Source organism: Salmo salar, chromosome ssa04 (genome assembly GCF_905237065.1).
Source record: "Salmo salar chromosome ssa04, Ssal_v3.1, whole genome shotgun sequence".
NCBI lineage: Eukaryota > Metazoa > Chordata > Actinopteri > Salmoniformes > Salmonidae > Salmo > Salmo salar.
In genome coordinates, this window is record NC_059445.1 from 51,112,197 (window position 1) to 51,125,377 (window position 13,181).

General features: G+C 48.2%; 1 protein-coding gene across 5 annotated transcripts in view; it reads left to right on the plus strand.

Annotated features, from left to right (window-relative positions):
* LOC106603379 (THO complex subunit 2) overlaps positions 1 to 13,181 on the plus strand; it is a 67,933-nt gene that overhangs the window by 39,834 nt on the left and 14,918 nt on the right. For all 5 annotated transcript variants that reach the window (XM_014196976.2, XM_014196977.2, XM_045717065.1 and 2 more), the window contains 6 exons: positions 3,802 to 3,943; positions 4,478 to 4,635; positions 4,768 to 4,896; positions 5,651 to 5,782; positions 10,721 to 10,905; positions 12,881 to 13,056. In XM_014196976.2, the coding sequence (XP_014052451.1) occupies positions 3,802 to 3,943; positions 4,478 to 4,635; positions 4,768 to 4,896; positions 5,651 to 5,782; positions 10,721 to 10,905; positions 12,881 to 13,056 (922 nt within the window). The remainder of the gene's footprint in view (positions 1 to 3,801; positions 3,944 to 4,477; positions 4,636 to 4,767; positions 4,897 to 5,650; positions 5,783 to 10,720; positions 10,906 to 12,880; positions 13,057 to 13,181) is intronic.

Genomic DNA, 13,181 nt, shown 5'->3' on the forward strand with positions numbered 1-13,181 from the left:
GCCTGTCTGTCTGTGGTGTCTGCTGTCTGTCTGCAGCCCATGAACACACACTAACCAGCCTGTCTGTCTGTGGTGTCTGCTGTCTGTCTGCAGCCCATGAACACACACTAACCAGCCTGTCTGTCTGTGGTGTCTGCTGTCTGTCTGCAGCCCATGAACACACACTAACCAGCCTGTCTGTCTGTGGTGTCTGCTGTCTGTCTGCAGCCCATGAACACACACTAACCAGCCTGTCTGTCTGTGGTGTCTGCTGTCTGTCTGCAGCCCATGAACACACACTAACCAGCCTGTCTGTGTGTCTGGTGTCTGTCTGCAGCCCATGAACACACACTAACCAGCCTGTCTGTCTGTGTCTGGTGTCTGTCTGCAGCCCATGAACACACACTAACCAGCCTGTCTGTCTGTGGTGTCTGCTGTCTGTCTGCAGCCCATGAACACACATTAACCAGCCTGTCTGTCTGTGGTGTCTGCTGTCTGTCTGCAGCCCATGAACACACACTAACCAGCCTGTCTGTCTGTGGTGTCTGCTGTCTGTCTGCAGCCCATGAACACACACTAACCAGCCTGTCTGTGTGTCTGGTGTCTGTCTGCAGCCCATGAACACACACTAACCAGCCTGTCTGTCTGTCTGGTGTCTGTCTGCAGCCCATGAACACACACTAACCACCCTGTCTGTCTGTCTGCTGTCTGTCTGCAGCCCATGAACACACACTAACCAGCCTGTCTGTCTGTGGTGTCTGCTGTCTGTCTGCAGCCCATGAACACACACTAACCAGCCTGTCTGTCTGTGGTGTCTGCTGTCTGTCTGCAGCCCATGAACACACACTAACCAGCCTGTCTGTCTGTGGTGTCTGCTGTCTGTCTGCAGCCCATGAACACACACTAACCAGCCTGTCTGTCTGTGGTGTCTGCTGTCTGTCTGCAGCCCATGAACACACACTAACCAGCCTGTCTGTCTGTGGTGTCTGCTGTCTGTCTGCAGCCCATGAACACACACTAACCAGCCTGTCTGTCTGTGGTGTCTGCTGTCTGTCTGCAGCCCATGAACACACACTAACCAGCCTGTCTGTGTGGTGTCTGCTGTCTGTCTGCAGCCCATGAACACACACTAACCAGCCTGTCTGTCTGTGGTGTCTGCTGTCTGTCTGCAGCCCATGAACACACACTAACCAGCCTGTCTGTCTGTGGTGTCTGCTGTCTGTCTGCAGCCCATGAACACACACTAACCAGCCTGTCTGTCTGTGGTGTCTGCTGTCTGTCTGCAGCCCATGAACACACACTAACCAGCCTGTCTGTCTGTGGTGTCTGCTGTCTGTCTGCAGCCCATGAACACACACTAACCAGCCTGTCTGTGTGTCTGGTGTCTGTCTGCAGCCCATGAACACACACTAACCAGCCTGTCTGTCTGTCTGGTGTCTGTCTGCAGCCCATGAACACACACTAACCACCCTGTCTGTCTGTCTGCTGTCTGTCTGCAGCCCATGAACACACACTAACCAGCCTGTCTCTGTGGTGTCTGCTGTCTGTCTGCAGCCCATGAACACACACTAACCAGCCTGTCTGTCTGTCTGGTGTCTGTCTGCAGCCCATGAACACACACTAACCAGCCTGTCTGTCTGTGGTGTCTGCTGTCTGTCTGCAGCCCATGAACACACACTAACCAGCCTGTCTGTCTGTGGTGTCTGCTGTCTGTCTGTAGCCCATGAACACACACTAACCAGCCTGTCTGTCTGTGGTGTCTGCTGTCTGTCTGCAGCCCATGAACACACACTAACCAGCCTGTCTGTCTGTGGTGTCTGCTGTCTGTCTGCAGCCCATGAACACACACTAACCAGCCTGTCTGTCTGTGGTGTCTGCTGTCTGTCTGCAGCCCATGAACACACACTAACCAGCCTGTCTGTCTGTGGTGTCTGCTGTCTGTCTGCAGCCCATGAACACACACTAACCAGCCTGTCTGTCTGTGGTGTCTGCTGTCTGTCTGCAGCCCATGAACACACATTAACCAGCCTGTCTGTCTGTGGTGTCTGCTGTCTGTCTGCAGCCCATGAACACACACTAACCAGCCTGTCTGTGTGTCTGCTGTCTGTCTGCAGCCCATGAACACACACTAACCAGCCTGTCTGTCTGTCTGGTGTCTGTCTGCAGCCCATGAACACACACTAACCACCCTGTCTGTCTGTCTGCTGTCTGTCTGCAGCCCATGAACACACACTAACCAGCCTGTCTCTGTGGTGTCTGCTGTCTGTCTGCAGCCCATGAACACACACTAACCAGCCTGTCTGTCTGTCTGGTGTCTGTCTGCAGCCCATGAACACACACTAACCAGCCTGTCTGTCTGTGGTGTCTGCTGTCTGTCTGCAGCCCATGAACACACACTAACCAGCCTGTCTCTGTGGTGTCTGCTGTCTGTCTGCAGCCCATGAACACACACTAACCAGCCTGTCTGTCTGTGGTGTCTGCTGTCTGTCTGCAGCCCATGAACACACACTAACCAGCCTGTCTGTGGTGTCTGCTGTCTGTCTGCAGCCCATGAACACACATTAACCAGCCTGTCTGTCTGTGGTGTCTGCTGTCTGTCTGCAGCCCATGAACACACACTAACCAGCCTGTCTGTCTGTGGTGTCTGCTGTCTGTCTGCAGCCCATGAACACACACTAACCAGCCTGTCTGTGTGTCTGGTGTCTGTCTGCAGCCCATGAACACACACTAACCAGCCTGTCTGTCTGTCTGGTGTCTGTCTGCAGCCCATGAACACACACTAACCACCCTGTCTGTCTGTCTGCTGTCTGTCTGCAGCCCATGAACACACACTAACCAGCCTGTCTCTGTGGTGTCTGCTGTCTGTCTGCAGCCCATGAACACACACTAACCAGCCTGTCTGTCTGTCTGGTGTCTGTCTGCAGCCCATGAACACACACTAACCAGCCTGTCTGTCTGTGGTGTCTGCTGTCTGTCTGCAGCCCATGAACACACACTAACCAGCCTGTCTCTGTGGTGTCTGCTGTCTGTCTGCAGCCCATGAACACACACTAACCAGCCTGTCTGTGTGTCTGGTGTCTGTCTGCAGCCCATGAACACACACTAACCAGTCTGTCTGGTGTCTGTCTGCAGCCCATGAACACACACTAACCAGCCTGTCTGTCTGTCTGGTGTCTGTCTGCAGCCCATGAACACACACTAACCAGCCTGTCTGTCTGTGGTGTCTGCTGTCTGTCTGCAGCCCATGAACACACATTAACCAGCCTGTCTGTCTGTGGTGTCTGCTGTCTGTCTGCAGCCCATGAACACACACTAACCAGCCTGTCTGTCTGTGGTGTCTGCTGTCTGTCTGCAGCCCATGAACACACACTAACCAGCCTGTCTGTGTGTCTGGTGTCTGTCTGCAGCCCATGAACACACACTAACCACCCTGTCTGTCTGTCTGCTGTCTGTCTGCAGCCCATGAACACACACTAACCAGCCTGTCTCTGTGGTGTCTGCTGTCTGTCTGCAGCCCATGAACACACACTAACCAGCCTGTCTGTCTGTCTGGTGTCTGTCTGCAGCCCATGAACACACACTAACCAGCCTGTCTGTCTGTCTGGTGTCTGTCTGCAGCCCATGAATACACACTAACCAGCCTGTCTGTCTGTCTGGTGTCTGTCTGCAGCCCATGAACACACACTAACCAGCCTGTCTGTGTGTCTGGTGTCTGTCTGCAGCCCATGAACACACACTAACCAGTCTGTCTGTCTGGTGTCTGTCTGCAGCCCATGAACACACACTAACCAGCCTGTCTGTCTGTCTGGTGTCTGTCTGCAGCCCATGAACAAGAAGAAGAAGGAGAAGGAGCGCTGCACGGCCCTACAGGACAAGCTGCAGGAGGAGGAGAAGAAGCAGCTGGAGCATGTCCAGAGGGTCCTGCACCGCCTCAAACTGGAGAAGGACAACTGGCTCCTCGCCAGTAAGATACAGCCTCTCTCTCTCTCTCTCTCCTCTCTCTCTCTACTGCTTACTGCCCCTCACAGCACTCATCCCAGAAGACCCTCCCTCACCCAGCCTCCTCTTGCCATTAGAGCAGGCTCTGTTGTTGGGACAGTAACACCACAGAACTGCTAAGCCCCCTCAGCTCCCAGGAGGCAACTCAAAACCAGCCTCATCTTGTTTGTCTTAGACCCGTTAACAAGCATGACCATGACCGAAGTAATTACATTAATATGGAGTTGTTTGATGTAAAGGCGCCGTAGTCCGTTTTGGTGGATGTGTGTTATTGGCAGCTATCAACTCTCCCATTTCATTAACAAACACGTCTGTCATATTTAACGATATCTTTGTACAGCTAACCCAAGCTAACGACATTTTAAAGGAGTGTGTTTGAGCCTTCTCAAATCTTGTTTGAAGAATTAGTGACTCCGAAGATGAGTCATGGGAGTTAGTTGACTGCAATTCTAATTCTCTGTTCTTCTCCCATCCTCCTTTTTATAAATCCCTCGTTCAGAATCCACCAAGAATGAGACCATCACTAAGTTCCTGCAGCTGTGTCTGTTCCCTCGCTGTATCTTCTCTGCCATCGACGCGGTGTACTGCGCCCGCTTTGTGGAGCTGGTGCACCAGCAGAAGGCTCCCAACTTCTGCACCCTGCTCTGCTATGACCGGGTGAGACATCTCTGTCCCCTTTCTGCCTCTTTGCCCTCTGTCTCTGTTTCACATGTTATTATACCATGGGATTTTCAGCACTTCCTTACTCTGTCCTGACCTCCTAACTGTGTTGCGTGGTCTTCTCTGCAGGTGTTCTCTGACATCATCTACACGGTGGCCAGCTGCACAGAGAACGAGTCGCGGCGCTACGGACGTTTCCTGTGCTGCATGCTGGAGACTGTGACCCGCTGGCACAGCGACCGTGCTGTCTACGAGAAGGTACCCACTACTCACCGCTTGCTCGCTCTCTCTCACACACACACACACACACACACACACACACTACATCTCAGATCAGAAGTGCATAGGGTATCGGCCTCCGAGGGGCTAGGAGTTGATTTGAGGTTGGGCAACATTATCTACTGATATTACTAACATTCACACAAGTGTGGAAGCTGTACAATGCAAATGTAACCATTGTTAACACTTCATCTTGTCTGTGTGTTGTCCCCTCTTCATCTTGTCTGTGTGTTGTCCCCTCGTCATCTTGTCTGTGTGTTGTCCCCTCGTCATCTTGTCTGTGTGTTGTCCCCTCGTCATCTTGTCTGTGTGTTGTCCCCTCGTCATCTTGTCTGTGTGTTGTCCCCTCTTCATCTTGTCTGTGTGTTGTCCCCTCGTCATCTTGTCTGTGTGTTGTCCCCTCGTCATCTTGTCTGTGTGTTGTCCCCTCGTCATCTTGTCTGTGTGTTGTCCCCTCGTCATCTTGTCTGTGTGTTGGCCCCTCGTCATCTTGTCTGTGTGTTGGCCCCTCGTCATCTTGTCTGTGTGTTGGCCCCTCGTCATCTTGTCTGTGTGTTGGCCCCTCGTCATCTTGTCTGTGTGTTGGCCCCTCGTCATCTTGTCTGTGTGTTGGCCCCTCGTCATCTTGTCTGTGTGTTGGCCCCTCGTCATCTTGTCTGTGTGTTGGCCCCTCGTCATCTTGTCTGTGTGTTGGCCCCTCGTCATCTTGTCTGTGTGTTGGCCCCTCTTCAAGGAGTGTGGTAACTACCCAGGCTTCCTGACCATCTTCAGAGCCACAGGCTTCGACGGAGGGAACAAAGCCGACCAGCTGGACTATGAGAACTTCAGACACGTGGTGCACAAATGGCACTACAAGCTGACTAAAGTGAGTTCCTCCCTTTGTTTCAAACCCTTCTGAAGAAGTCAATCTGGTCTATTTGTCTTATTAACGGCTATTCATTTAGCAACGCGCATGCCCCTCCAACCTGAGGAGCTGTCTTTCAGCCAGCTATTTCCTGTGTTTGAGGGGTGCAAAATCCACTTGTCACCTAAATCTTGCTGGATTGATTGCTTTCATTTTACTCCTACGACTCTTTCATACTCTTGCTTGTGCCTGTCGCTTTTTCCCGTTAACATTACGACCCGCCAAAATGTTTGTAATGACCTGTCAAACACACGCCGCTAATGGCTGAAATGGGCTCAACGGAATGCGTTGTCTTTCTGTAGCATCTATAAGAATGCTGAAGCTTTGTCTGGGATTTAACGCATCATGTCGACAATTACATCACAAGAAAGATCACTTTATTTTGATGGCTGTTTATTTATTGTGGAATTGAAAAAAGTACAAATTTAAAACAGTTGACGTGTTTACAAGTTAGATGCGCAGAAATGAAAGCAACTTTGAATATGAACACTTGGATTATAGTGATATTATCAAAGGAAAGGGGGATACCTCGTCAGTTGTACAACGGAATGCATTCAACCGAATTGTGTCTCACGCATTGAACCCTCTGAATCAGAGAGGTGCAGGGGGCTGCCTCAATCGACGTCCACGTCATCGGCGCCCGGGGAGCAGTTGTTGTTGTTGTTGGTTAACTGCCTTGCTCAAGGGCAGAACGGCAGATTTTCTACCTTGCTGGCCCAACGCTTTTAACCGCTAGGCTACCTACCACCCTAGGCTACCTTATGTCTGATCTCACAATGTAAAGTATGCATAGATGGGTGTAATCTAGAGCCAAGCCTGTTGATTTTTAATCAGAGGGTACCCTGCTATTGAAACACTTGTGTTATGCGACAGAAGGTGACAACAACAGTAGTGCTGATGCGGTGACTGTATTACTGCAACACTGACAGTCACGAGTCATGACCGCAGTCAAATTCCCTGTGACCATTGGTCAAGGTAATCCCAATCCAAAACTGTGCAAATGAATGGCCCTGATGTGTAGCCTAACAAACTTGCTAATGGTCCTCTAATGGCCTGGTACTCAGCACTCTATTGTCCCTTTAATCACTCTCTAAACACATCATGATTGAATTTGGGAGGCATAAGGCGATGCCGTACGGAGCTCGATTTGTCCCCTGCAAGCCTCGGAGGCTCCTCAATTGCATCAAACCCTCCGTACGGAGCCTCTGGTTTGCATTCCCGGAGCAAGCATAAATTGTCTTTTCGACACGGGAGGCTTGAGCAGGCTCGGAGGGAGAGACCCTTAACCACTTATCTCGCACTAGACTAACTTCTTGCTAGTTATTTATCATCCCATCCGATTACATAGTACCTGTCTTTTATTTTATAAAAAATAAAAATAAACACCTTTATTTAACCAGGTAGGCGAGTTGAGAACAAGTTCTCATTTACAACTGCGACCTGGCCAAGATAAAGCAAAGCAGGTCGACACATACAACAACACAGAGTTACACATGGAATAAACAAACATACAGTAGAAAAAGTTTATATACAGTGTGTGCAAATGAGGTAAGATAAGGGAGGTAAGGCAATAAATAGGCCATGGTGGCGAAGTAATTACAATATAGCAATTAAACACTGGAATGGTAGATGTTCAGAAGATGAATGTGCAAGTAGAGATACTGGGGTGCAAAGGAGCAAGATAAATAAATAAATACAGTATGGTGATGAGGTAGTTGGATGGGCTGTTTACAGATGGGCTATGTACAGGTGCAGTGATCTGTGAGCTGCTCTGACAGCTGGTGCTTAAAGCTAGTGAGGGAGATATGAGTCTCCAGCTTCAGTGGTTTTTTCAGTTTGTTTCAGTCATTGGCAGCAGAGAACTGGAAGGAAAGGCGGCCAAAGGAGGAGTTGGCTTTGGGGGTGACCAGTGAGATATACATGCTGGAGCGCGTGCTACGGGTGGGTGCTGCTATGGTGACCAGTGAGCTGAGATAAGGCGGGGCTTTACCTAGCAGAGACTTGTAGATGACCTGAAGCCGGTGGGTTTGGCAACGAGTATGAAGCGAGGGCCAGCCAACGAGAGCATACAGATCGCAGTGGTGGGTAATATATGGGGCTTTGGTGACAAAACGGATGGCACTGTGATAGACTGCATCCAGTTTGTTGAGTAGAGTGTTGGAGGCTATTTTGTAAATGACGTCGCCAAAGTCGAGGATCGGTAGGATGGTCAGTTTTACGAGGGTAAGTGAAGGATGCTTTGTTGCGAAATAGGAAGCCAATTCTAGAATTAATTTTGGATTGGAGAGGCTTAATGTGAGTCTGGAAGGAGAGTTTACAGTCTAACCAGACACCCAGGTATTTGTAGTTGTCCACATATTCTAAGTCAGAACCGTCCAGAGTAGTGATGCTAGACAGGCGTGCAGGTGTGGGCAGCGATCGGTTGAAGAGCATGCATTTAGTTTTACTTGCGTTTAAAAGCAGTTGGAGGCCACGGAAGGAGAGTTGTATGGCATTGAAGCTCATCTGGAGGTTAGTTAACACAGTGTCCAAAGAGGGGCCAGAAGTATACAGAATGGTGTCGTCTGCGAAGAGGTGGATCAGAGAATAACCAGCAGCAAGAGCAACATCATTGATGTATACAGAGAAGAGAGTCGGCCCGAGAATTGAACCCTGTGACACCCCCATAGAGACTGCCAGAGGTCCAGACAACAGGCCCTCCGATTTGACACACTGAACTCTGTCTGAGAAGTAGTTGGTGAACCAGGCGAGGCAATAATTTGAGAAGCTAAGGCTGAGTCTGCTGATAAGAATGTGGTGATTGACAGAGTCGAAAGCCTTGGCCAGGTCGACGAATACGGCTGCACAGTAATGTCTCTTATCGATGACGGTTATGATATCGTCTTGACTGTATCAAACCGAGAGAAGCTAGCTAATTGAGGCTAGCCATCCCGTTACTGTGCTTCTCATCGTCGTACACAGTCTATACAACTCCACTCAGATTGTAGTGTATATAGCAGCCTACCTGTTGGCTTTTGGTTGTTGTAGCTTTTCTTTCTCATTTCACTTTTTAATTCTGTCTTCCATTGATTCGATACCCTGTAACTTTCTTGCTACGCAAGCAGCAATGCAGTTCTCTCTCTCCCGACTGGAAGGATCAGAGTGCATCCCTTTTTTTGCTACTTTTTCCAAAATCATCGTTATAAAGTTGCATCAAACAGCCCTTATGTTTTCATTTCTAAGACATTCCCAGGTTTATAGGCCTATCACAACTAAATAAATAATACATTTTATTGTGATGGCTATATTAAATGGATTTATTCCACTTTTTAAAATGTAGATGCTCCATGGGGACGACAGGTAGCCTAGTGGTTGGAGCGTTGGACTGGGCAGGTAGCCTAGTGGTTGGAGCGTTGGACTGGGCAGGTAGCCTGGTGGTTAGAGCGTTGGACTGGGCAGGTAGCCTAGTGGTTAGAGCGTTGGACTGGGCAGGTAGCCTGGTGGTTAGAGCGTTGGACTGGGCAGGTAGCCTGCATGTGTGGTTGGAGCGTTGGACTGGGCAGGTAGCCTTGTGGTTAGAGCGTTGGACTGGGCAGGTAGCCTAGTGGTTAGAGCGTTGGACTGGGCAGGTAGCCTGGTGGTTAGAGCGTTGGACTGGGCAGGTAGCCTGGTGGTTGGAGCGTTGGACTGGGCAGGTAGCCTAGTGGTTGACGCGTTGGACTGGGCAGGTAGCCTAGTGGTTGGAGCGTTGGACTGGACAGGTAGCCTAGTGGTTGGAGCGTTGGACTGGACAGGTAGCCTAGTGGTTGGAGCGTTGGACTGGACAGGTAGCCTAGTGGTTAGAGCGTTGGACTGGGCAGGTAGCCTGGTGGTTAGAGCGTTGGACTGGGCAGGTAGCCTGGTGGTTGGAGCGTTGGACTGGACAGGTAGCCTAGTGGTTGACGCATTGGACTGGGCAGGTAGCCTGTGGTTGGAGCGTTGGACCATTAACCGAAATGTTGCAAGATCGAATCCCTGAGCTGACATGGTAAATATCTGTCGTTCTGCCCATGAACAAGGCAGTTAACCCACTGTTCCTAGGCCCTCATTGTGAATAAGAATTTGTTCTTAACTGACTTGCCTAGTAAAATAAAGGTTAAAAAAGAAATGCCTTTTTTTTTCCTTTTTCTTTTTTTAAGGCGGGCCAAACATGTTTATGTTAATTAACAGTATATTACCGTGAGACCGGTAGCAATTTGCATGACAATTATCGTATGACAATTTCTTGACTAGCACAGCCCTTAACAACAGTAATTAATGAGGCAGTCTAGACGCCGCAGGTGTGTGCAGGTAGGCCTAGATGGAGCCAGTTTGTTGGGCGTTGCTCCCTATTCCACCTGGTGTATTTATGAAAATGAGGCACATATAATCGTCTTTATTTTAACACAAAATCTTTTTTTCTTCCAATCCTGATACTATTATAAAATGTATATATGAGTGCATTCTAAGAAAACTAAGGTGAAATTTGACAATAGAATACCATGAATTCCCACCAAACTCCAATCATTATTTGTCCGTGCCAGTAAAATGTCTTATGTGCTATAATTCAGTCAATATCTGATGGATTTTAAACATTCTCAAAGTTTGGAATATCATCATCCATTGTCCAACTGTTGCATTTATTAGAATTGTTTTTTAAACCTTTTAACAATTTTGATGACTGATGCTAATTAATTTACTACCATTGTTCAGAATGTAATACTTTAATTGAAAAATAAACGTGACAGACAATGCTAGCAGGAAATTGTAGCCGCTCAGAGTGAGAAGCTCCTGAAACATGAAGACTCCTGTCTCCTCTGTATGTACCGTATAATCAGATGTCAGTGGAATGTGTGGATGCAGCAGTAACAATATACCCCTCTCTCCCTCTGTGTCCTCCAGGCATCAGTCCACTGCTTGGAGACGGGGGAGTACACCCACATCCGGAACATCCTCATCGTGCTGACCAAGATCCTGCCTTGTTACCCCAAAGTGCTGAACCTGGGCCAGGCGCTGGAGTGCCGCGTCCACAAGATCTGTCTGGAGGAGAAGGAGAAGAGGCCAGACCTCTATGCCTTGGCTATGGGGTAACACAGAGTCCACCAGCCATGTTGTTTGCAGGGCAGCACAGTCAGACAGTTCACTAGCATTGTGGGGTTTTAGTTTATTGTGGGGTGCAAGTGGCAAGAATTTTGCTGTTAGGTTTGTCAGTTTGTTGTGTAGCTAGTACCCACAAAGGGTGGTGTTAAATAGAGGTGTACTTTTAACTAAGAGATATAGATGAAGTGGTATTGGATGAATTATCATTAGTGAAGGTTTAGTTGCACTTTTATCCAGATGTTATTTACAATGGGAAGTACTTGTCGTGGATTATCTAAACAGAGCTTTGAAATCAGATAAGTGATCTAGGTACTTTGTGTTGAGGTCAGTAGTAGAGGATGAGGCTTAATGGGACTCAGATAGTCAGGTGAGGCTGCTGTTAGGCACTGGAGACGGATAAAACAATCCTCTACAAAGCTTCAGGGGATGTACCTGTGAGTGTGTGTGTGTTTGGAAAATGTGGCACCGGCCATTTGACGGCAACATTTTAATTTGCATTGGGTGTGTAACCTGATTAGGGTTTCCACCGAAAGTGCTCAGAATGACGACAGAAATCACATTCACAATATGGTCATTCATATTAACAGAACATGCAAGTTGAGGATGCATCGATGTGCTGTCCTTCTTACTGAATTCTGATGTGCACTTTGAACATGTTAGAATAACTGTCCACATTTACTTTTCATCAGGCAATAAGATGAGTAAAAAACAGCAAAATCATTAGCCTATCAATCTATTATAGTAGAAAAGTTTAGGCTACCTACTTTATTGGTCAGCTTGTCGAGAAAGAACTAGCCTATTCCAAACAGTCTCTGTAACAGTTGTGGGACGATAGATCCCAGATTCATACAACCAGTAGGCCCAGGCTACATAAAAATATGTTAAAAAGCAATGAGTCTGATGCAACAGATCAGAACGTTTAGCTTAATATATTAATCAATTATTATTTCTTCACATTATAGGCGCAGCAATGCACACAAGGCAGTAGGCTACGCAGAAATGTTTGTTCCATACTGCAATTAGCGGGAAAACACTGTTGTCAAAAGGGCACTGCACATGTGAGCGGTTTCATGTGACAGAGATGAAAATATCTGTTTGAAATTTAGAAAGAGAGGAGATCTAATAGCCTACTTTGAAGCAAGGTAAGACATGGCTCATATCAAAACATTCAGGTTTCAAACAATTGAGTATGTTTTGAAAATGCATACTACCTCCAGCTCATTGCAAATGTGCGCTGATGAAGCCTGCCTGCCTTTGCACTTTAATGTTAAAGTAAACTCGGACTGGGAACTCGGACTTCCGACTTCAGTCTGTTCAAGACAACTGGGAAAATAAAGTATTTTGAACGGTCATTCAACTCGGGCCTCTTTCTTGAGCTCCGACTTTCCGACCTGAAGATCGCTGATGTCATGATTTGACCTTGTATCTTTCCAGAGTTCCCAGTTGTCTTGAAAGCACCTCAAGATGCTGTAGCAGCAGCTCTTCCGCTGTCTGACAGAATTTCCACTCAAAGCCTCTATCTGTATGCTGTACACGTGTGATAAGATGGATAATGAATATACTGTACACACGCACCAATGTCATTCCACTAAATTCTGCAAATGAACCTATAGACCGATAATCATCACCAGTCAAATGTATTTCCATCAATTAATAGACTAAAAAGCTTTCTTTTGTAATGGGATTTATTCTTCTTCTCCGGACAATTGGCTGGCACCAATTTTATTTATTGTGTTTTCAAATTTTGTATCGGATAAGAGCTGGCCATTACCGGCTAACGGAAACCCTAGTGTGTGTGTGTGTGTGTGAAAGTGGAAAGCTATTATCTTCTTAATTGCCTAGGTGGGAGTGTTGTGTTTCTGTGGTGTGTCTATGGGAGTTTTAGTTTGGCATGTGTATGGGGTGTGACGCTGTGTGATTGCCCTGCCTGTACCTTGTGTAAACTCTCCATGCATCTTACAGCTATTCTGGCCAGTTGAAAGGCAGGAAGGTGCACATGGTCCCTGAGAATGAGTTCCACCACAAGGAGCAGCCGGTGCGTAGCGCCACCACTGCCAGCCAGCTGAACGGCCCTGGCACCACAGCCAAGCCTGCCACCAACGCCAGCAAGACGGAGGAGGGAGCCTGCGAGGACGCTGGTGAGTGGGTCTGCCCTTCTGTCACAAGATGAGCTGAAGAGGAAATATTACAACCCCCCCCGACAGGTGTTATAGTTAGAATTAGCATGGGGACATTTGTTTTATTGAAAGGGCCATTGTGTTCA